General features: G+C 37.9%; 1 protein-coding gene across 3 annotated transcripts in view; it reads left to right on the top strand.

Moving 5' to 3' along the window:
• ULK2 (unc-51 like autophagy activating kinase 2) overlaps positions 1-21923 on the top strand; it is a 40316-nt gene that overhangs the window by 10344 nt on the left and 8049 nt on the right. For 2 of the 3 annotated variants that reach the window (XM_059829139.1, XM_059829142.1), the window contains exons 4-21: positions 2084-2116; positions 2492-2528; positions 4046-4219; positions 5339-5412; positions 6334-6435; positions 6792-6850; positions 7167-7249; positions 10445-10495; positions 10887-10975; positions 11646-11817; positions 12745-12805; positions 13055-13147; positions 16229-16366; positions 17419-17564; positions 17797-17877; positions 20671-20957; positions 21081-21274; positions 21796-21905. In XM_059829139.1, the coding sequence (XP_059685122.1) occupies positions 2084-2116; positions 2492-2528; positions 4046-4219; positions 5339-5412; positions 6334-6435; positions 6792-6850; positions 7167-7249; positions 10445-10495; positions 10887-10975; positions 11646-11817; positions 12745-12805; positions 13055-13147; positions 16229-16366; positions 17419-17564; positions 17797-17877; positions 20671-20957; positions 21081-21274; positions 21796-21905 (1984 nt within the window). The remainder of the gene's footprint in view (positions 1-2083; positions 2117-2491; positions 2529-4045; positions 4220-5338; positions 5413-6333; positions 6436-6791; positions 6851-7166; positions 7250-10444; positions 10496-10886; positions 10976-11645; positions 11818-12744; positions 12806-13054; positions 13148-16228; positions 16367-17418; positions 17565-17796; positions 17878-20670; positions 20958-21080; positions 21275-21795; positions 21906-21923) is intronic. The other variant, XM_059829140.1, reaches the window with a different exon arrangement.

Here is a 21923-nt window from a genome sequence, read left to right on the forward strand (position 1 = left end):
TGTATGCACTTAGGCTTTGAGGCATTTATAGGATTGCAAATTATGGTTCATGTTGGCCACAGCTGTTACAGAAACATTGAACAATTGGGACTTCCTGAAATGTGATCTACTGCTGCTTTAATATTCTATATTGGTTGGAGTTTGCCTTTCATTCCCAACAGATTTGACTAATGTTCCTAGAAACTTGCTTTCTTTGAAGCTAATTTCCAAATGTAAACAAATATGTAATGTGCTTGGTGGTCTGAGCTGGCAAGAGCCTCAAATGCATTTCTGTAACACAGACGAGGGTGGCTAAACTAAATGCTTCCAGAAAGTGAAGCAGCCTAGTAGAGTCTTGAATTAACCTTAAAACATCCAGTTCATCTTGAACTGTACTTACTACAGTTTTCTGTAGTGGATATCTATGTCTGTGATGGATTGGTAGAAATCGGCTTTAATGGGGTGTGCCATCCATGCGCTCTGTGCTGTGTTGATATTTAGGGTAGTTGGTTTTCCTAGCCTGGGCCCATGGGTCAATTTTTACTTTTATTTTTCTTTTTAAAGCTTCCTAGCCTGTTAGCAAGCCCTTGAAAATGGTACTCTTGTGGTAGTTCTTGACAGTATGGTCAAATTGAACATGTGCTGAAGTTTTAATACAAGCACTGAGAAAGGTGGCTAAGTTCACAGCTTTTGTTTTGCCATGCAATGTCCCTTTTGACTTTTTTTTGACACTAGTTAGCAGAATGCAGTCAGACTGTCTACAGTTCCACTTCAACTGGGGCATATGCCTGGCCTTGTCTGGTATGCCATCTTGCTCTTTTCCTTCAACTGTCTTAAAAACATATTTTCCCACAAACTGTCAACCTTTGTTTAAGTTTATTTTTAAAGTGAAAGGGAGGTAACATACTATGTAACTAAAAACATCATCCTGTTTAGTGTATACTTGCCTTATGTTTCCTTTAGTTCTCTTTGTGTTCTTTCCTTTCAGTCTTAATCAGCTCAGAGGGAAAAAATGCTTTTACTTTATAAAAGATCTCTGAGTGTCCTCAACTTTGTAGGCACAATGAAACTATTTTATGCAGGAGGCTTTGTGGAAAACAATGTTGATTATTTACATAGACAGGTTGGCTCTTTCTTCCCTCACACAAAATAAATATTTGTAAAGAAGATGAATGTTCTTGTTACAGTCGGGTTTAAGCACAGATGTTTTTACTGCATTTTTGTGGAGTGTGTAGATAATTTACAGCAGAAGTTAGCTAATCTGTCTTTCAGTAACTCTTGCCCAGTTACAAGAGAGGGAATTCAGGTTGCAAGTAGGTCAAAGGAGGTCAGTGCTTTGGAAAATCTCAATAGGACTGCCATACCAAATCACACACCTTTGCCATAAGGCATTTAGGTCCATGGCAGGGACATGCTTCTGGCAGTGACTTGCTGAGGGAGATACTTTACAGAAGTATGCATGATTCCTGAATTAATTATCCTACAAAATAGCATTTGGGAATCAGTTTATTCCAGACAGTTAACTGCTCTGTGATTTCTGACTGACCTTCGGCTTGTCAGATGGCAGAACCAAAGCTTGTTTTGCCCAGAAGCAGGGAACATAACTTCAGAATTCCTTCTTGGAAGACTGGTTGTCATAGCCAAATTGTCTTGCTTACAGTTTGTAATCCTGTCCAGTATACTTGCGATTAAATATTACTGTCCAGTTAGTGACTGATTTCAGTGACGTCTGATAGTGGAAGTTTGTTTATTTGTAAGGGCTCGTAATACAGAAGTTGTGTTGATAGAGCAGTCCAAGGCAGCTGAAAGCTAAGGGAGTGACATACAGTGCAAACTGATGCTAATTACTGTATGATGCTCTTTCAAATGATAGCTTTAGTCTTCAGGATATTGCCTGGTGATTTTTTTACATATCCTAATGCTTTTGAAAACGTGAAATATTTAATGGTGGGGAGTGTACATATTTGCTACCCTCTAAAACAGTGACTTTAGCATAAGGTGTCTCAGTTGATTGAAAAATCTCACGTTACGCTTGGTTAATATAGGTACTGAAGGCTTTGTCTTGTTGCATTCTTAAACGGGATTTGTTCTCCTTCTCTTTTAGGAAATGCCCAATTCTGTCTTCTTGGTAATGGAGGTATGTCTTTACATATATGTTTCTTTCTGGCTGATTTTTAAGATAATTTTTAGACAAAACTCCTTCTTTGCACAGCTGCAGAACAACCATGACTTGTTAAAGCAAGCAATTCTGAAAACTAGATTATTGATTTCCTATGCACTACTGAATTTATCAGCAGTGTTTCTTCCATAAATTATTCAGTTTAATTTTATGATACTGTACGTATTGATGAAATATTACACCTCAAAATTATTAATTACAAATAATGGACAAAATTTTAAGGCAAACAGCTGGAAAGGATCTTCTAATTTTCTTGAAAAGATTACGAAGTAAAAATTATGTAGCAAGTATTTCAGTGCTTGTGTTTTGAATAAAAACCTTTCTTTTTCACAGTACTGCAATGGTGGGGATTTGGCAGATTACTTACAAGGTAATTGATTACTGTATTTCCCTTTTAAGAAGCTATTCTATTACATGTTTATATTCTGTAATCCATTGGTGTTTCTCTGTGATTTTTTTTGCTTGTGGTTTAAATATTTTTCTGTTCATGGAACGTCTGTAATTCCACAATGCTTGTTCAACCTGGTGTGATTTTAGAGTACCCTTTTTATAAGAGTAATTGAATTCACCAGGAATCCATTTAGTGTTGTATTCTGTCTCCGGTCAAGGTCAGCAGCAGAGTGCTGTTTGTTGTGTGTTTGTATGCCACCCTGGGAACTTGAAAACTAAATTCTGAAGCTGTAGGAAGACATAAGGTTTTGCATTTGTTTAAAAATATTTCCCAGTGTTTTTAAATGCCACTCATAATTGAAAATAAAACCCACAAAGTGGCAATGAAGGTGAATAAAATAAAGCACAGACAGAAAATGTTTTTTGCCACTGCTTTCAAAACAGTTGAATGTAACATTCCCTTATTTGTAAATGAGGGAGAAGATGTAGCTAACCATAAGTAGCATGCTGAAAAATGTGTGGTTTTCTATTTCTAAAGTTGTATTTTGGGGGCTGCTCCCAGTGTTTTGATTCCACTTGCTTTCTTTTTCAAGATGTGAACTTCAAAATACTGAATTACTTATATAATAATGCTTTCTACAAAGAGGCAGTTATGGCTTAGGAGAGATTTCATTCACCCTTCAACATGGCTCTGCCCAAAGTGAAGACAGAAGTTACAGAATCATGACAAATGGATTCTTATTACAAACAAAATTTTGAGCAGAGATGTTAATCTGCACCTTTTTCTTGATGGAAATACTATTCTACTTGCCTTTGTATCTCAGTATGTTGAAGGAATCTTTTTTGTGAACAGCTATTGTTACGGTAACTGTGTATATTAAAAGCCTAGTTCACTTCCCATTAAAATCCTTGGAAAGACTCATACAGTGTAATCCAGCTCCTGCGTTCAGTACTTTTTCAGACTGCAGAACAAATAATACCTTCTCAAGAGACTTTCAAAAGTACATCTTATTTTTTCCCTTCAAAACAAATTTTATCATGGATGAAATTTTTGAGCAGAGTGGTTATCTGCATCCCCATAATAATTTGTTTAAAGAACAGGTTTTACAGCTTCAAGTTGTAACATGATTGTAGATACGTTCAGTGTTCTCAACTGTGAAGTTCTTTATTTTCTTGGCTCCTTGGCCTTTTTAGCGAGTTTAGGATTTAATAGTGATTGAGAAGTTTTACAATTATTATGCTACCAAGTTGAATAAATTACTGCAAAAACAGATAATTCAGAGTACTGTAGCTAGTGTAAAACTATGGTGATGTATATGTTGTTGAGAGTGTACACGCTTGTAGAAAAATACTGGAGATTGGATTGTTCTGAATGTAATACGCTACGGTTTGATTGTCTTCATTGTTTTCACAGTTGATCACTGTGAAGTTTATTGCTTTTTGCCCAAAGATAATGATATTTATTTTCTCATCTGCTAATGTGTATGTTATTTCCAGCTAAAGGAACTCTTAGTGAAGATACCATCCGAGTGTTCCTCCAGCAGATTGCAGCAGCTATGCGTATTCTGCACAGTAAAGGAATCATTCATAGGGATCTTAAACCACAGAATATTTTGTTGTCTTATGCCAGTCGTAGGAAGTCAAGTGTCAGTGGCATACGCATCAAAATAGGTAAATATGCTTTTCTCTGATCTAAAGGTAAATCATTGCTGTTGAATTGTTTCCCTACTCAGAAGTGTCTTTGTAATTAAAGTGCAGAGGATGTTCTGGATACAGTGTGTGTTACATTGATGCAAATCAGACAGTAAGTCTAGAACGATGAGCTTTATGCTGTAATGCAGATTCTCAGTACAAAAAAGCTTGAGTCATAAAGACCTTTCTGTTTGAATCTGCAGGAAAAAGAAACCTATTTGGCTGATGATTCTGGTATTGAATGATGTTAATTAATCTGTAACCTTTGAAACTGCAAGTAGCCGTTAGCCCATTTCAAAACTGTGTGCATGCGAGACTCCAGTTGCAGTTCCAGCTGGGTTACTTTTTGTGGTAGACCCTCCTAAGGGTTATTTGAGAAGTTTAGAAATGTAGGTTATGACCTGTTTTTGGCAGAAGGAGGTTTGGCATTGTAACTGGGGAGAGATGTCAACTGTTCAGGATACTACCAAACTCCTTCTCCAAGGACGCTTTGGGAGTTTTAATCTCTCATTGTTGTCTGTTAAGTGTCCATTTAAAAATACCTTGTTTTTAACAAGTTTCTTTTCTATGCTTTTGCTCAACCAAAATCTGAGATCTGTTCCAACTCACTCCATCCTCTGAAGAGCACAGAGGAGACAAAACTTCTTTTGCTGTCCTTACTTGATAGTTTCAGATGCTTTTGCCTACATGGAAAATTCGGGCATCTGAGACTTGATTTCTTAAACTTCTACCTGATGTGATTTCACTGAAGCAGATTGTATATTCATCACTCTTAATGAACCATTTATATTTAGCCACTGACTTTAATCCTTTCCTGCTGATGCCAGACAGCACGCTCTGCAGCTGGGGAGATGGCTGAGCAGCAGTTTGTGCAAATGATGCCACTGCTGTTTTTGGCTTGCTATTTGGGAGATAATACATTATTCTTTCAGTCTAACATAGAATTTACTATTGCATGTAGCTGGCTATATATTATACCTGTCTTTTTCTCTCTAATTGGTAATTGTAGCAGATTTCAGTAAGAGACAGATCATTTCTAGACTTTCAGAATTTGAAAATTATCTTTCTTTTCATTGACGAATGTGTTTCTTTACGTAGCTGACTTTGGTTTTGCTCGTTATCTGCACAGCAACATGATGGCTGCAACTCTGTGTGGTTCCCCTATGTATATGGTAAGTGACAGTGTATTTCAGATTACGTTGCTTAATCTCAAACATTCTCCACCAGAACAAAGTAATTTACTGCTTGCAGATTGACAAATGCCTAATATTGCTTCAGAAGTATTAGGGGCAGCATGCAGATCACCTTTCCATAGTTTTACTAGCTCCTTTTTTTTCTTCTGATTTGGAGATTGTGACTGTTAAAATCAGAGAGACACTGAACATTTCTTAGTGCTGCAGGGTGGAAAAATCTTAGAGAATTAAAAGGCAGTACATCCTAGCATTAATTTTTTGGCAAAGCAGTTTCATTCCCCCTTAGATAGTTTTTTGTCCCCCTGAAATAGGGCATTATCTCCTTCCCAGTTTCTAAGAAAATAAAAAGTGATCAAACACAGGCTAGAAGAGCTTTACAGTAGTAGTTAAAAACACTAGTTGATGTTTTCGTTCTAGTTATTTAATGTATTCTCTCACAAGTGGGATTTGGTTTGTTTGTTTTTAAAAAAACAATTTGGAGTTAATTGCCATTAATTTTTACTAAGTAGCGTAGCAGTCAATTGAGCACTGAACTGTCTGACTTCGGCACTACTGCTACCGTGCTGTATGGTCATGGGAAAATCATTTTGCTTTCCCTTGTCTTGTTTTCATATATGTAAAATGATGATAATGATACTCCTTATGAAATACTTGGTTATTTATCCACAAGGAGGACTTCTGATTTTCTGTGTTTTTGAAACGTAGCTTTCATTTTAGATTGAACTGTTACCTTTCAAGTCATGTGATGCATATTAAAATGTTAATTTTGTCTTAAAATATTTACTCTTCACAATAAAGTGGTCTCTGTTAATACTGCTCTGACAGAAGAACTCTAGAATTCATATTGCTGTGGCTTTGCTTTTTTGTTTTCCCTTCTGAGATTTTTGCTGTTCCTTCCAGGCCCCTGAAGTGATTATGTCTCAACACTATGATGCTAAAGCAGACCTGTGGAGCATAGGAACTGTGATTTATCAGTGTCTTGTTGGAAAACCACCTTTTCAGGTAACACTTTATTTCCTTTTCCCTCCTTTTAGTCTCATGGAAATTCCTAGGGCTTTTTCTTCCAGTCATGAAAAGAGAAGTGAGTAGTGATGTCTGAGTGTAGTGTCGATGCTTCAAAGGCCAGATCGCTTGAGGATACCAAGGGAGAAGTTGCTTGTACTTAGGCTGTGAGATCAGTGTGTTCAATCCAGAGGAAATACGTAAGGATACTCAGTACTGAAGTCACTGGTGTGCTTGTGGTTTTCTCCTTTAATGCCCATATGCAAAAGCCTCCTTTTTGTGCATGTGTGCATAGGTACAAAAGCTATTTTCTCCGTGAAACTGAGCTTTAATTAATGTACATTTTTATTTGACAGGCCAATAGTCCTCAAGATTTGAGAATGTTTTATGAAAAGAACAGGAATTTGATTCCTAGGTATGTCACCATGGCCTTTCCTGTCACTTATATTTGTTGATTGAACACTTTTTCATCTTTGGGAATGCTTGGGATTCATAAAAATATTTGATGTTGCTATCTTGACAAGGATGTAGTATGATACTAGTGACTTGTGTTGCATCTTGCCTTTGTGTGCCTTGCTGAGTTGAAAGTGTCCGGTACTAAGGCTATAGAGCATGTGTAGTGGAAGGCTTAGGGACATGGCAGAATGCTGACTTGCTGAAATTTAATGTGCTATGCATTATTTAATGCATGCATGAAATTTAATGCATGTTTTACTTCCTCTTGTGTGCAGTATTCCTAGGGAAACGTCAACTTATCTGGCTGACCTGCTGCTGGGTTTGCTTCAGAGAAACCAAAAAGATAGAATGGACTTTGGTATGTAACTTTTCCTTTTGCTCTCTTGACTTTCCTTGTTAGTTGTATTCATGTGACCAGAATAACTGTCTTGACCTTTTGTCTACAGCCAATTACACGAAAAATTAAGTATTTTTTTTCTTCTCAGTTATCATGAAGGAGGCAAGAGTATTAATGGGGGTACAAACTGTGTACATTTGATTTGACCTTGAAAGCTACATATATATGTATATCTGAAGACAGTGAGAGATGTGGTGTTTCATCAAAATTGTTTCTATTTGCAAAGATGAGTTCTTAGTATTGCGCTTAGATATTGCTAACTGTAGAGACTTCTTTATTTTAGTGAAATATTTTCACTGGGTTTTTTTAAGCCGAAAAGTAGTAGAAACAACAGTTATATCTTTGTATTTCATTAAGTCCTACAATTTTAAAATTTTTAAACTGTGCAGTGACTGAAGTTTGCATACTGTTAGATTACTGCAATGTCTGTTTAGCACTGCATTTTTAATTAGTTGGGAGGTTAAACCTAGTACAAATTAGATGGCTACCCCCTTAACAAAAGTGAACTTGTTTGGCTCCAGTTTACTTCTGTGTTTGGCTTTTTCTCTTTAGCTGGAGATCTTTGGTTGCAGAACATTGTTCTAACTTCTTAAGATTTCAAGGCCTCAAATTGGTACTATTGAATCATTCAGAATCGCTAGAACTGTTGCCTCTTCAGAATTAGTTAGGAGTAGAGTTTAGATTTGTGTGTGCTTTGTACTGGCTGGATTGTCTGTTACTCATTTCAGTCTCAAAAAGCCTTTTTATTGCTGGGTTTTTGGTTACCTATTGCTGCCAAAGTAGTAATACTTTTTTTCTTTTTTTAATGCAAATTCAGTCAGCTTTTTTAAAAGACGACCACTGAAAAGTTAAATCTTTATTAGTTCTTCTTAGCTGCATCTTGTATGTCATGTTATTCATGCTGGTTGTTTAAATTTTATAGCACTATTTGTTATTGCAGTTTTATCATAGCTCCCAGGAAATACTAATCTTAAACTTTTAATTAATTAAAGCTAACTTAGCTAAATACAATGATCTTTCTCATTATTACTACTTTATATCAATAGCAGTGTGCTTTATATTGGAATTTGTTTTAACAACAAGATAGGTAACCCATTAAGTTTAATCTATGGAATGGTGGGAAAGGGCCTAAACCTTAAAGTCTCTTCAGGCTCTTTGTAGGCAAGACCCAGTTCTTTGCTCACCATAAGCTATCAGCTCTTGTGATGCTGAGATCCTAGGGTGACTTGCAGGCAAGTCAGACATGCTCAGTTTTTGTTTCTGCTTATGAAACTTCACTGCTCTTCAGTTATGCATGCAAGCTTGGTTTTCATGCAGTACCGAAATACACAAATTGACTCATTCATCACATGTGGTCCTTGTGTATTTGTGATAAGAAGATTATATTCGTCAGACTGTGGAGAGAGGAGGGTTCAAAAGGCGTTTTAGTTCTTTACTTGAAGCTCAAGACTCTCCTAGCTACATTTTTTTTTTTCCTTTTCAATTCCTGCTATGTTTTGCTCCAAGAAATATCAAACTTTTTTTAAAATAATTTGGAATGTAAAACATCTGTCAGTACTGGCGTAACTAAGGTGTTGCTCTTCTGAGAAGCAGGTATGGATTTTTGTGTGTAGACGTGACTGACATAACTCGATTTAACTGCTGTGTGTAAAGAGCTTAAGTAGAAGTCAGATACAGAAAAAAACTCAATAATTGGGTAAAATGTCCCAGATGATAGTGACAGTATTCAGAGGTCGATACATAAGTCTGTATGTGTAGAATCACAGAATCATTAAGGTTGGAAAACACCTGTAAGATCATCAAGTCCAACCATAGAAGAATTAATACGTCACAAACGTGGACTTTGATTCCACTTTGCACTCTGGGTGTGCTGATCCCTACAGTTTCTTCAAACACGGGAAATTCACTGTAGCATTTGTGGTAGTGGGAGAACGCATTTGTGCTTAGAAAGAAAAATAGAAAGCAGAATGGTAGTGATGAAAGTCATGTTTTCCTTGGCTGAGCCACTTAAAGGGCCTCAAAGGGGCTGCTCTGGAATGTGCTTAGCAAAGGGAGTGAAAGGGAGAGTGTATAACTGAGCCCAGTTGTCTGTTGTTAAAGTAAAAATAGCATTGGAAATCTTGTTGATCTTCCAGCAATATAAAGTAGAACAGCAGGTGTTGTACAAAAGCTCAAGAACACCTGATCCTCATGTTCAAGTTAATCATTACATTGTTCTTGTGTTATAGCTAGCCTCCCTTCCTTATCGGGTCATGGAAGAAAGTGTTGTTGAAGGAAGAGGAGATACTGCAGGCCTCAGATTCTTTCTTTTATTTTTTTTCCTTGTTATTTGCTTACGTCTGAACAGCATTGTTTTTCCTCAACTGTTAGAACATTAAAGTTCACAAAGTTCAGCAGCTAGCTTCTACCAACCCTCAATTTCCCCTAACTAGCTGAAGGTTGCTTTTTGTAGAATAAAGCTTTCCGTGTAAACTGCTAGCCAACTGATTATGCAATTAAATGCATCTCAGCATATCCATTTACAACAAAAGCAAAATGTTTCTATTGTAACAGTAACAAGGTAACTGAGGAAATTGTTAAAGAAATTGTATTTAATTCTGCTTTAAACTGTGAACCAGCAGCACAGGTCGTGTTCTACCGTTGGGAAGTGGGAAGGAGAATGGCTGCTGCTCTATGTTGTGATTTATCGGCCACCTAAGAAGTAGCATTAATGGGTTCAAAAATAAGCATCAGTCCTTGGGAAAGGCAGAAGTGAAAATCCTTTCAGTGTTTGATGTGAGAGATGCTCATCGTTTTGAAGAGCAAATTAAAACTGAATTAGTACCATGTTGAACACAGAGAACATAATTTCATGAGTATAGGAAGGCTTCTTGTATACATGATCCTTAAGTGCAGTCATAAAATGTCCTCCAGTAATTCAGTCTGATTTGCCTTGCTGGCTGTTGTTTGAAGTTACTAAATTGATTTTTGTTTTCTTTCCTAATACTATAGCAACATATAGCATAGAAGGCTTTAATCTTTTATAAGCTCTTCACCCTCTGGCTCTGAAATACTGTTTCTGGGAAGGCAACCATTTATCAGCATCTGCAATATAGTCTGTAAATTCTATGTCATTTTTACATTTACTCACTATGGTTGTTGTTTCTTGTTCTGTAGAAGCATTTTTCAACCACCCTTTCCTGGATCAGGTTTCAACAGTCAAAAAGTGTAAGTAGTTTTGTTTTTCCACTTATTCATGTAAATGATGAATGTTGGGAGCTGGAACAGAGAAAGATCTGCCAAATATCACACTAAGTGTTTATGAGGCATTTTCCTAAGTCTGACTTCTTGTTGTGCTCTATTGTGAGGCTACTTAGCCTCAAATCCTTTTTTGTATTATGCTAGACTGAAATGCGATACTTATTTACTAGTTCCTTTGACATTTCAACTGAACTTAAATACCCTTGTGTGCTTAAGGATGTGCTGTGCTTTACAACTGTAAGGTTGGATAAGGGTTTATGAATGAAAAGCAGTGAGGAAATGAGTTTGTGTGAAATTCAGCCTTTGAAAATCTTAGTTGTCTTTTTCCCCCCCCGCCCCCCGGCTTTTCCTCTTCTAGCTTGTCCTGTACCAGTTCCCACATATGCAGGCTCAGTTTCTGGCAGTTCCTGTGGTAGCTCTCCTTCATGCCGTTTTGCTTCTCCTCCAGTAAGTTCCATGTTTTACAGAACAACCTCTAGAAAATATTTTCTGTAATGTTTAGCCAAGAGTTATTGACTTCTAGATCTTTCAATTCTTGAACAGTTGTAAACTGTCAGGTTTAAGAGCACAGAGCAAGGAATACCCCTGTCTTTTGCTAGAATAACAGCATTAACATTTTGATTCTCTTGCTCCCTGTGTTGTACCTTGTGGGTTTTTTGTTGTTGTTCTTTTTTGTTAAAGAAAAAAATACATCAAATGCTAGAGCAGCACATCTTCAGATATGCTAATATGGTTTTGAATTGGCCTTTTCGGCGAAGGCCCCTTACACTGATACGAACTGGTGACTTCAATTTTATGTGGTATTTGGAAAAGGTGCATCTGTATCATCAGGAATGATTGAATAAATTGCAATTGTTTAAATTCATAGCCTATTTAATATAGAACTGTCTAAATTGACACTACAGGGTTATCCGGTATTTGAAATTTCCAAATTCACATACATTTTATGTTTCTAAATACTTAAGGAAAAAAAAACAGCCCAAGATTTAGCTTTTTTTTGTCAAAGCTAGTGATGATTCTTACTTCAGAAGCTTTATAGTTAAAAGAGCAATTCTACATTCTGAATCACTGGATTTACAGTGGTTTTTTACTTTCTTTTTTCCACCGCCCTCTCCAGTCTCTGCCAGACATGCAGCATATTCAAGAAGAAAATTTGTCTTCCCCTCCATTGGGTCCTCCTAACTATCTTCAAGTCTCTAAAGACTCTGCCAGTACCAGTAGCAAGAACTCCTCTTGTGACACAGATGACTTTGTTCTTGTCCCACACAACATCTCTTCAGACCACTCATGTAAGAACCTTCCTTATTTTTAAATTTTAAAACAATTTCCATTTGTAAGATACCTTTATGTCCTGTTACTCTTTGGCTCTCTTTTCCCTAAATGTGTCTCAATTCACATTGGAACTAATTTCTTTAGTTTGAAGGGAGACTGGTGTACCTGCATGTCCATCTGGGACGTTTTAACTTTCAGCTGAGTAGCCAGATATGCTAAAGATACCAAGCTGATTTAAAGTCATGGAAAATATTGGGGTTTGGCAGTAGAAGAAGAGAGTCAGTTGTAAACAACTGCTGAGAAGCAGCTCGAGGATTCTCTCTGTGGAGGCAGGCACATTGTTGCCTCTAGACTAGCTGAACGTTTATAGTCCATGCTGTAGAGCTAAACAACTGCAGGTAAAAACATTAAAAAATGCTTTAACATTAAAGGTAAGGCATCAGACTGGGCTTATACAGTAGAAAAACTTGAATGTAGCATGTTGCCATTTTACAACATCTTCCAAACCTGAATTGCCACTGAGAAGCTAGTCAGCTGATTTCTATACAATGCCACCAACTTGTGATAAATACTTGATTAAATTATTGCCTTGATTTCTGAAGGATTTCTGTCATTCATTATTATGAATTTCCCAATGCTGGTACCTTGTATTCTTAAACAATATGTTTTATTTCAAAATTACTATAATTAGTATAGCAAAAAAACCCCAACAAAAACAAACAACAAAAAAAACTTGTTAAAGAACTGCCTTCCCCAGTTACATTTTTGTTGTAGGTCACGTTTGAGGTATTTTCATACACAGAACAGTTTGTGGAAAACTTTTGTATGTTCACAGAAGTTTGTCAGAAGTGGTTATTTCTATAACAGCAATACTGGAGATTTTTTCTTTTTTAAGATTCTGCTTCATGACGTGGGTTTTCAATGTGTTCTTCTGCTTACTGTAGATGACATGCCATTGGGAGCAGCTGGCAGGCGGGCTTCAAGCGAGTTCTTGATGTGTGGAGGGTAGGTGTGCTGAGCTTTATCCAAAAGAAGTCTCATGTTCTAAAATTGATACTGCAGATGTAGAAGGGATTGCTGGGTTTTTGGCAGTGATGGGTTTACATAGCTGTGTGTGGACTTTCTTAAAGATTAATATGCCAAGTTGGATTTAATATGAACATGTAAACAGCCTGAATTCAGAGTTTTGCTGCAAAGTAGATAGTTTCTCTGGTGTGAAGACCTGTCTTTTGACAGTGGTTTTTGTTTTCACAGGCAGTCGCCATTAACTATTTCTGGAAGCTCAGGAACTGTACAGAAACCATCCTCAGCCTCTTCTCGAAGTACTGCTTCTGGTACAGCTAACAGGTGCGTGATGCAGGCTTAGTATTTCCTCTCTTTGAAAATGGTTCTCTGCTACTATGTATATTTTTTTTAATTGTGGATGGCTACAGGAAACTGAATTGAAATAGAAGCTAGACCTGTTTTTTCCAGGCTCTCTATGCTTAATGCATTCTAATGGCTGATGGTTTCATAGCTAACTTCTGCCTCTGATGCATCCCCAAAAGATTTCCCTAAGGAACGATAGCATTCTTTTGTCTGTTTAAATTTTGAACTGGTTGAAAGCAGAAACTTTAGAGGCATAACACCTTTTTGGTGTTACAAAGCACAGCACAGTCTTCATTTTAGCAAGTCAAGATACTGAGTGCAGTATACATTTTAAGTAGTTGTGAGAGAAGAGGAATTTACAAAGCCCAGATTGCTATGGATTTGTGTCTCGTGGCTGGATTGTCTTGTGTCTGGTAACTGGGTGTGGCTTCTGTGCAACCGATTACTGTGGATTTCGTGTTTGTCTCGCAAGATACCAAAGAAGCCACATGAAAGAGCTAAACATGTATTGCAGCTTTTCCATCAGCAGGACTGTTAGGAAGTCCTTTCTTCCACATGGTTGTACACAAAGTTTCTGCTAGTTTGGAGTAGAACTGATATTCATCAGAGGTGCCTGAAAGCTTTCCTGTATTATAATGGAAAATGTAAAGCTTATCATACTATTTAGATACTCATGTAATATCTAAACAGAAGGGTTAGATTTGTCATTTGACCAAGTAATTAATTTCATAATGTTTTCAGTACAAATAGAAAGACGATGAGTGGCCAAATGGGGAATAAAGCTATTATGTTGGGTGTATTTTTGGCTTATGCTAGTGCTACAGGGCTGTGAGTCAGCATTATTTGTTTAGAACTGCTTGTCACAAGAAAAGTTTGCTACTTTGTGCTGATCTTTGTGCAGTTTGTGAAATCTGCTGACACGGACCATCAATACAGCTTTAGTCTTACCTCTTGTGTTTAAGGGCAGATAATGGGGATGGTTTGTCTGTAAAGATCCATTTGCTCTGGATTGGCCATGTACAACTATTATAAATACATTGTAATTTCCTATTTTAAATTGGGTCAGGCATCACAGTTTTTAGAGTTACAGGTTTTATGAAAATATGCCAGTTATTGGTACATTACTAAGTTAAGAGCTAAACGGTCATGTGATTAGAAACAGGTGCCTACCGTTTACACTTTCAGTGTTTGTACTATAATATTTTGATTTAATTATTGGTTGAGTAAATTAAGTAACTAATGGGCTGCTTGGGGCATGGTCTGAAGGAAGCAGAGTGTGTCTGATATTCTGCGAGATGTTGCTTTTAGTTTTTGGTTTTGTGTTTTTATTTCCTGAGAAATGTTCTTTCGTAGTGTGTGATTTTTATTTTTATTTTTTTAAACGAAAGATTATGCCCTATGAAAGAGTGAATTTTTCTGATTAGCTGATCAAACTTAAGGAATTTTACCCATAGTTACGCTGCTTTATGTCAAGTAGAACAAGCCGTAACACTTCTCAGGCTCCAGCCAGAATGGGCAGAATAGGTAGAGGTTAATTGCTAATTTTATTCTCTGGATCTCACAGAAACAAGATTTGCATGCAACTCTGGTACACACATCTGTATTACATTTTCTCTAACCAGTAACAAACCGTATCAGACTCAAGGATGCTTAACCAGATCTTAGCTTTGGGCCTGAGCTGGGAGCCCTAATGGAAGGCCAAGTACTGTACCATGCCTCTCCACCACACTAACACAGCATTGCTGCCTCCAGTTAGCTCACAGAGCGTGCTTGGATATACCAGCAAGGCTGTGTGAGAGCAGGGGAAGGGATTTTCCATGCTGAGTACTTAAAAAATTTAAGTGCCTTCATGGCCTCCTCAGTGTCACTGCCACAGTTTAAATAACATCTGCTTCCCCTCCCCAGGAGGTGGGGCGTAGGGAGCCTCCCTGTGCTACCTCAGCTGGTTGTGTTAGTTGTAGCAGGCTGTCCGCTGCCTTTGTGTCGTTTCCACTTGGAAGACCTTCTCATGTAGAAGCTTTCAGGCCTTCCACTGACTGTGTGCTCACAGCTGACTTCCAAATTACTCTGTATTATCAAGAAACTGGGTGGCAATAAAAGGACAAACGTCTTTTCTTTTGCTAAGGAAGTTCTATGCGTATTAGGAAGTAGTATGTCATTCTCAGAGGTAGCAAAGAGAATAGGACAAATACAGTCAGAAATCCAGATTTCTGTTCAGCTGTAGCCATGCAGTGAGTGCTGTAACTGCTGGTTTTCTAGAGAATGGTAGAACATTTTTCACATTTCCTCTAAGAATTTCTAATCTTTCTCTGAAGAGGTGGTCAATAAAGGACCAGATACTAAACTGATTATCTTCCAAAAAGCCCATTCATTTGAAATTCTTTCCACTGAATTCTGTCTTCCTTTAAAAGTGTTGGTAACTGATTACGTTGCAGTGGTTTGCTTCCTTTATCAGATAGTACACTGAGGTAAGCCAGGTCACTGACACTTCAGTTGAACTTGGGTAATGCTAATCTGCAGTTCGAGTCTGTGGATTAATGTTCAGGTGTGTGGTTTTGGTCATTTTGTTGGAGGTTGGTTACATAACATGTTTTCCTTTAGCAAGTTCACGGTGTCTCTTTGGGATATCTCTGACTGTGCTTTAGTGGCTTTTGTACACATTCCAGCCCTGCTGCTGAACTTCCTGTTCTTAGTGCAGTGGGTTTTCCTAGAACGCTATTTTGAAGTGTGGTAAACAGAGCGGGCTGATTGGCAGGAAGTCAAAGGGATCTGTAGATTGCTGTGATGCATGACGAAGTGGTTCAGCTAGTACTGCACTCTCAGCTTCATCTGATACTAGCCAGTGTAAGAAAGGTAGTTAGTAATGAACAGTTCCTGATCTTCCTCTGTGAAGTGTTAGAGCGAGATTAGGACAAACTAAGTTCATGCTGCATGCAGGGAGTGCAGAAGCAGCTTATTTGCCTGTTTCCTAGATTTTCTTGAAATTTCAACAATGGTACAACTCGGAGAGAGACCTGTCTACCTATATTCATCTCCTGTCTCCGTACTTTCTAACTTCAGGCATTGTCAGCCTTCCGTATCCCCTCGCAGCGAAACGGCACCTATCCCAGTTCCCACTCAGCTACGGAATTACCAGCGCATAGAACAGAACCTCTCTTCTACTGCCAGCCCCGTGTCAAACCCCCACGGATCACCAAGGTGAGTTTGGTTTTTTTAAACTCCTTTTTCTTGGTTCTCGTTTGTGTTTGTACCCTGACAGATGTCCATGCTTTCTTGCTGATGTCATTTTTTTTCCTGTACAAAAACATACTAAGCAGACATTTTAATGATAACAAATAATAGTCCTTCACAATCTCAAGATTGTTGGGTGGGCACTTAAAATTTTTCATGAAAACAAAATGAGCTCGTTTCACTCAAATGCAACCCAAGAAGGTAAAAAGATTAAGTCTTGCTTTTTTATTCCTCTTTGTGTATTATATGGCATTACATCAAAAATTAGAAACTCACTAATAAGTTATGTTTTGTTTTCACACGTGTAGTGATGGAGTGATAGTCTACAGTACAGTGCATTCAAGGAAACAATTTTTGGCATGCTAGTTAACCAGCTTGTCTTATTACAAAGCTCTAGTGTGCCAGACTTACTCTCTGCCTTGTGGTCTGCAGGATCAGGATGGTGAAGGTCAAAGACTCAGAAACAGACTACTCAGAACTCTGGAGATATTTACAAAAACAAACCCCATGGTTCCTTGCATATTTTTTTTTTTTCAGAATCTCTGATTTTACAATAGTTGCTATGCTTTGGGAAGTGCCTTTCTCTTAAATAATCTGTTTTCAGTTATCTGACCTGTATACCAGACCCAATATGAAAACTTTGTCATAATCTTTGACATAAAAATGGGCATTTGCAGCAACACATTTCACTTGATTGTCAAATTCAAAATTTGATGATTAAGTTGTTTGAAGGTTAGGAATCCAACTAAGGGATATCTGTTTTAATTTTCTCCAGTTAACAGACTATTATGGCATTGAAAATTTAAAAAGTCAATGTGACCAAAGGGAATTAAATCTTGGTTGTTTTCAGTATGGGAAGCTTACCTTAAGTTATTAGCTTAAAAAGCTTCGTCATAGCTTTCTCTTTAAATATCAGTATTTTCTTTAACTGATCATTATACTCCTTAGGGGATTCTGAAGCTTATCTCAAGGAACCACAGTTACTATAGTGTGTGTAACCGTTCTTTTCACCTTGTTAGAGCTGGAGTTGTGAGACGCTCGAATACTAGCCCAATGGGCTTCATGAAGATGGGCTCCTGTTCTCCAGTAACAGCTGACGCTGCACAGGGTGTTGGGCGCAGGTTATCCACAGGATCTTCTAGACCGTATTCTCCTTCACCACTAGGTAAGCCTGTAAATTCTTAGCAGTTAGTGACAGTTTATCTGGAACAGTAATTCAGAACGCTAATTCTTGCTTGAAATTATCTTAAACCAAAACCTGTGCAACTAGGTCACATTTGCAGAAATAATTTCTGTTAAATGACTCAGAAGTAAACTAACTAGGTTTTATTTTGCTTTACCTTCATTTGTAGGTGAAGTATAAAGTGTAAATTCACATTTTGATTTTGTTTGCATAGTTGGAACCATACCTGAGCAACTTGGACACTGTTGTTGCGGACAACTTCAAGGACATGAATCAAGGAGTAGAACCTTCTCAGGTGAGTGACTTTGGACAATGCAACCAATACTATTTTGATAGAGCTTCTGCAGCATTTTGCGAAGGGGGAGGAGAGCCAACACCACATTAGTATGGGTTAATAGGAGACACTGTGTAAGTGGTGTGCTGAGTTTCTGTAGAAACTTAGCCCAGTTGTGCCTGTATCAAGACACCTTTCCCCATAACTAATTCCCTACACAATAAGAGAATGACTGAAGTTTCTTTTTCTCAAGAAGAAAAAGCAACTGTGATAATGCCTGTCTTTAAACAGAGATGGAAGTGGATGGATTATAATGAATGGTAGTAACATGCTTCTCAGTCTGGTTTTGATAGACTAGCTCCGTCATGACAGTCCTCAGAAAAGGGAAAAAGAACTGCCAGTGTACAGCGTGCAGCACGTTTTCACCATTCCCTTAGGAAATTGACTGGGATCTGATGTTAGTGTTGCTAAGCATTCAGTAAGCTTTGCAATTCATAAATTATTATGGCATGCCAGCAGAAAAAAAAAAAAAAAATCAGGGAGAAATAGGACTTGAAGATGTTCTGAGACTGTTAAAGATGGAATCGCACTATAATGCTAGAAGGATTGGGCATAAGAATATGCAATTCAGCAACACATTCTTTTGCTCTGTGCACGTTTTGGGTGCAATTTCTTCTTTATCTAAAATACTAGGTATACTCTTTATTTTGACTTTCTAAGAGGTGGTATTGAAACTGCATTGTGGGTTTTTCCCCTATTTAAGCACTTTCCAAAATCATCTGGAGATGATAGAGCCTTCATTTCTTGGAGTAGCCGTATTGCAAATATCTGGGAATGGTTTCATCCATATGAAATAAGTTCTATGACATGTCTCAAAAATTGCCTTCATAATTGCTGTGCCATTGGCAATCTCAACAAAAGACAAGGAATGAGTGAATCCTCAGATTGAAATAGTATCTTCTCTTATTAAAAAAAAAAGGGTGTGTGTGAAGAGAATACAAAGCAGTGTGTATGCTTTTCTTGTGGCATCTTTTCTTTGGATAGAATTTTGTAGGGCTTTTGGTTTAGTGCCTTTTGCCAGTGTCAAACTGACTTGTACTTACATCACAGCACTGTTTTTGTGGCTGTAAGGGGTTTTAATGTTTTATTTCTTCATCTGTTCCCCTGCGTTCTTTTCCTACTTGACTTTATTTCTTAATTTCAAATGAATGGAGGCTTATTTCTATTTGTAAAATACCACAAATTGCAGCAAGTCTGTTTCTCAGTGTTTAAATGGGTATGGGAAGCTGTCTTTTACTTCTGGGTGAAGTGAGGTCATCTGTACTGAGATTTTCTAAGGACTGAAGATGTCTGTCATAATGTAGCTTCTGAACTAATTGAGCTGCTCTTGCTGTCAGTGGCAGCAGAGGACAAACTTCTAATTCAGAAGCCTTCCCTGTGGTGGCAATGACACTAGAACAGTAACCAGTGAGATTTAAGACTGGTTTCTGAAATGACAGGTAAGGACTTTCAATGCTATGAGACAGACAAGCAGAGGGATTTCAAACAAACAAATTCTTGGCTGGGAAGTTAATGAGAGGTAGACTTGATCCCTCTGCTGGAGCTGCAGGCAGAAAGGCTATTCTAAAACATACTGTTTAATGGAGTGGAATGAAATCAAGATGAAGTAGCTCATACTCAAAATCTAACTAGCAAAAGCATAGGCTTAGGAAGGTTGAAAGATGTCTTAACAGCTGGGCACTTTACTGAGCAAACTACAAAAAGTTTGTGATGTTTTTTTGAGCATACATTTATGAAATGGAGCCTGTTTCAGAAGATTGTCTGGGCCAGCTGTTAAAAATCTTACCTAGTTAGTATGGTTGATTTTCAGTTTTGCCATTTTTTTGAAGCGTGATTGAAATTGTTGCTTCAATGTCAGCTCTTTGAGGTTACAAAGGGAAGCTGTGGCCATAAAGCTGAAGTCTTATGTACTGTTTGTAACTTTGCACAGTTCCTCATCACGAGACATAAAACTATCACAAGGAAGGGAACATTTCATGAAATTTCAGGTTCCTTATTTTGAAAGAGGAAGGGCACCTTTGAGTAGGTGAGATGTTCATAAGATACTTACCCGAAGACCTCTGTTTAAATGACTGCTTATAACTCTTCCATCTACATTTGCTTTAGGAGAAACTTTGCACTCGTACTTAAGTGTGGACTTCCTTTGTACATAGTAAGCTTTTGAAAAAGATTCAGTCTGACAGCCTAAAAAGTAAATGACTACCCAAAGTAATGATCCCAAACTGTTTCATCAGAATAATTTGCTTCTTTTTAGTACCTAGTTTTCTTGCGGGAACCATGAGATGAGCTGCCTTTTGTATCTGCAAATAAAGTCGTTACGTACAAAACAAGTCATTAACATGCAATGTTGCAGTATGCACTTCTTTGCAAGAATGTAATTCCAATACTTGCGAACCTCTGTTCAACCTAGAGTCTTGGTGGCTGCACTTGAAATTTCAGTATTGGTTATGCCATTCCTGCTGAATCCAACCACTTTATTTGTCTTGATGCAGGTTGCCAGCAGTACTGCAGCTGCCAATACAGCTGTCACCCTGAAATCTTGCCTGTTTGGCAGCTTGAACTTCTCATCAGTGTAATGTAGCATTAGTCTGAATAGCTGACAGGCTAAATCCATTCTCCTTGCCATCTAGTGAGTTGATGAACAAACATACCTCATGAAATTTGTGGTCCCATCTCCTTTCAGTTTAATGTTGATCTCATTGACACATTTTCCAAGCACGTAGCATTTTACTTCATTGTTTGTCATCCCCACAGGTTCTCCGATACCACCATCTCAGTCTCCACAGTCACTTTTGATGGGAGCGAGGTTGCAGAGTGCTCCTACTCTCACAGATATTTACCAAAACAAGCAGAAGCTCAGAAAGCAGCATTCAGACCCAGTATGCCCATCCTATGCTGGGTATGGATACAGTCATTCTCCACAACCAAGTAGGCCAGGTAGCTTGGGAACATCACCTACCAAACATATGGGATCATCACCTAGGAGTTCAGACTGGCTGTTCAAAACTCCATTACCAACAATCATTGGCTCTCCTACTAAGGTTTGTTGCGTTTCCCACTGTCAGTAAAATGTGAAGTGGTAACATGCTGTCTGAAACAATTCCCAATAATATTTTAGGGTTCTAACCTTGGTTTTTGTGTGTTCTTGGTCTTGATTCTTAAAGGCAACAGCTCCTTTCAAAATACCTAAAACTCAAGCGTCCTCAAACTTGCTGGCCCTGGCTAATCGCCAGGGCTCAGTAGATACCCCGTTGCAGCCTAAAGACATCACTGATCCGAGGGATTTCACGCACTTCCACTCCACCCAAGGAGGTGAAAAGCAGGCAGGAGAACAGCACAGTAAAACTACATTCGGCAGGTAGGCATTGTAGTATTTATAACATGTAAAGCTGGGTGGGTACCTTGGCAGAAGAATGTACATTGCACACAGCAACTTGGAGGGGAAGACCATGCAAAAAGTGAGCTGTGAGGGGATGCTGAGGTTTGGTGTATACAACAGAAACATTTTGTACTGTGTATAAATATAGCATGGACTTCCTGAAGCGCTTTGTGTTGCTGTCTACTTCCCTTTTGTTTTGATTATCTGAATATGGAATATCATTGCCTCTGTGAAGCCTGTACAGTTTTTGCTTGAAAAGCTATATGACAAAATTTGCAATATAGCTTTTTAAGATAAAAAGGTCTCTTTATTTTTACGGTTAGCTCTATTTCAGTAGGTCCTTGATGAACAGCGAGATTTCAAGATTTTCTGTATTTTTGTTGAAGAATTCTCTCTAAGAATCTGAAATCTAAGAATCTGAAAGTCAGCCTTAGTTGCAAGTTAGATAGGAAGATCTTACTGAAGAACTTTGTTGTGAATTCATATGTTTTTCTGTCTAGGTCTGTTAGTACTGGGAAGCTATCAGATCAACAGGTGAAGACTACCCTTGGTGGCCAGTTATATCAAGGCAGTACAGACAGCCTCAATACAGAGCGACCAATGGATACAGGTAAGGAACAGATTGATA

This window comes from Gavia stellata, chromosome 25 (genome assembly GCF_030936135.1).
Source record: "Gavia stellata isolate bGavSte3 chromosome 25, bGavSte3.hap2, whole genome shotgun sequence".
In the NCBI taxonomy this organism is placed as follows: Eukaryota; Metazoa; Chordata; class Aves; order Gaviiformes; family Gaviidae; genus Gavia; species Gavia stellata.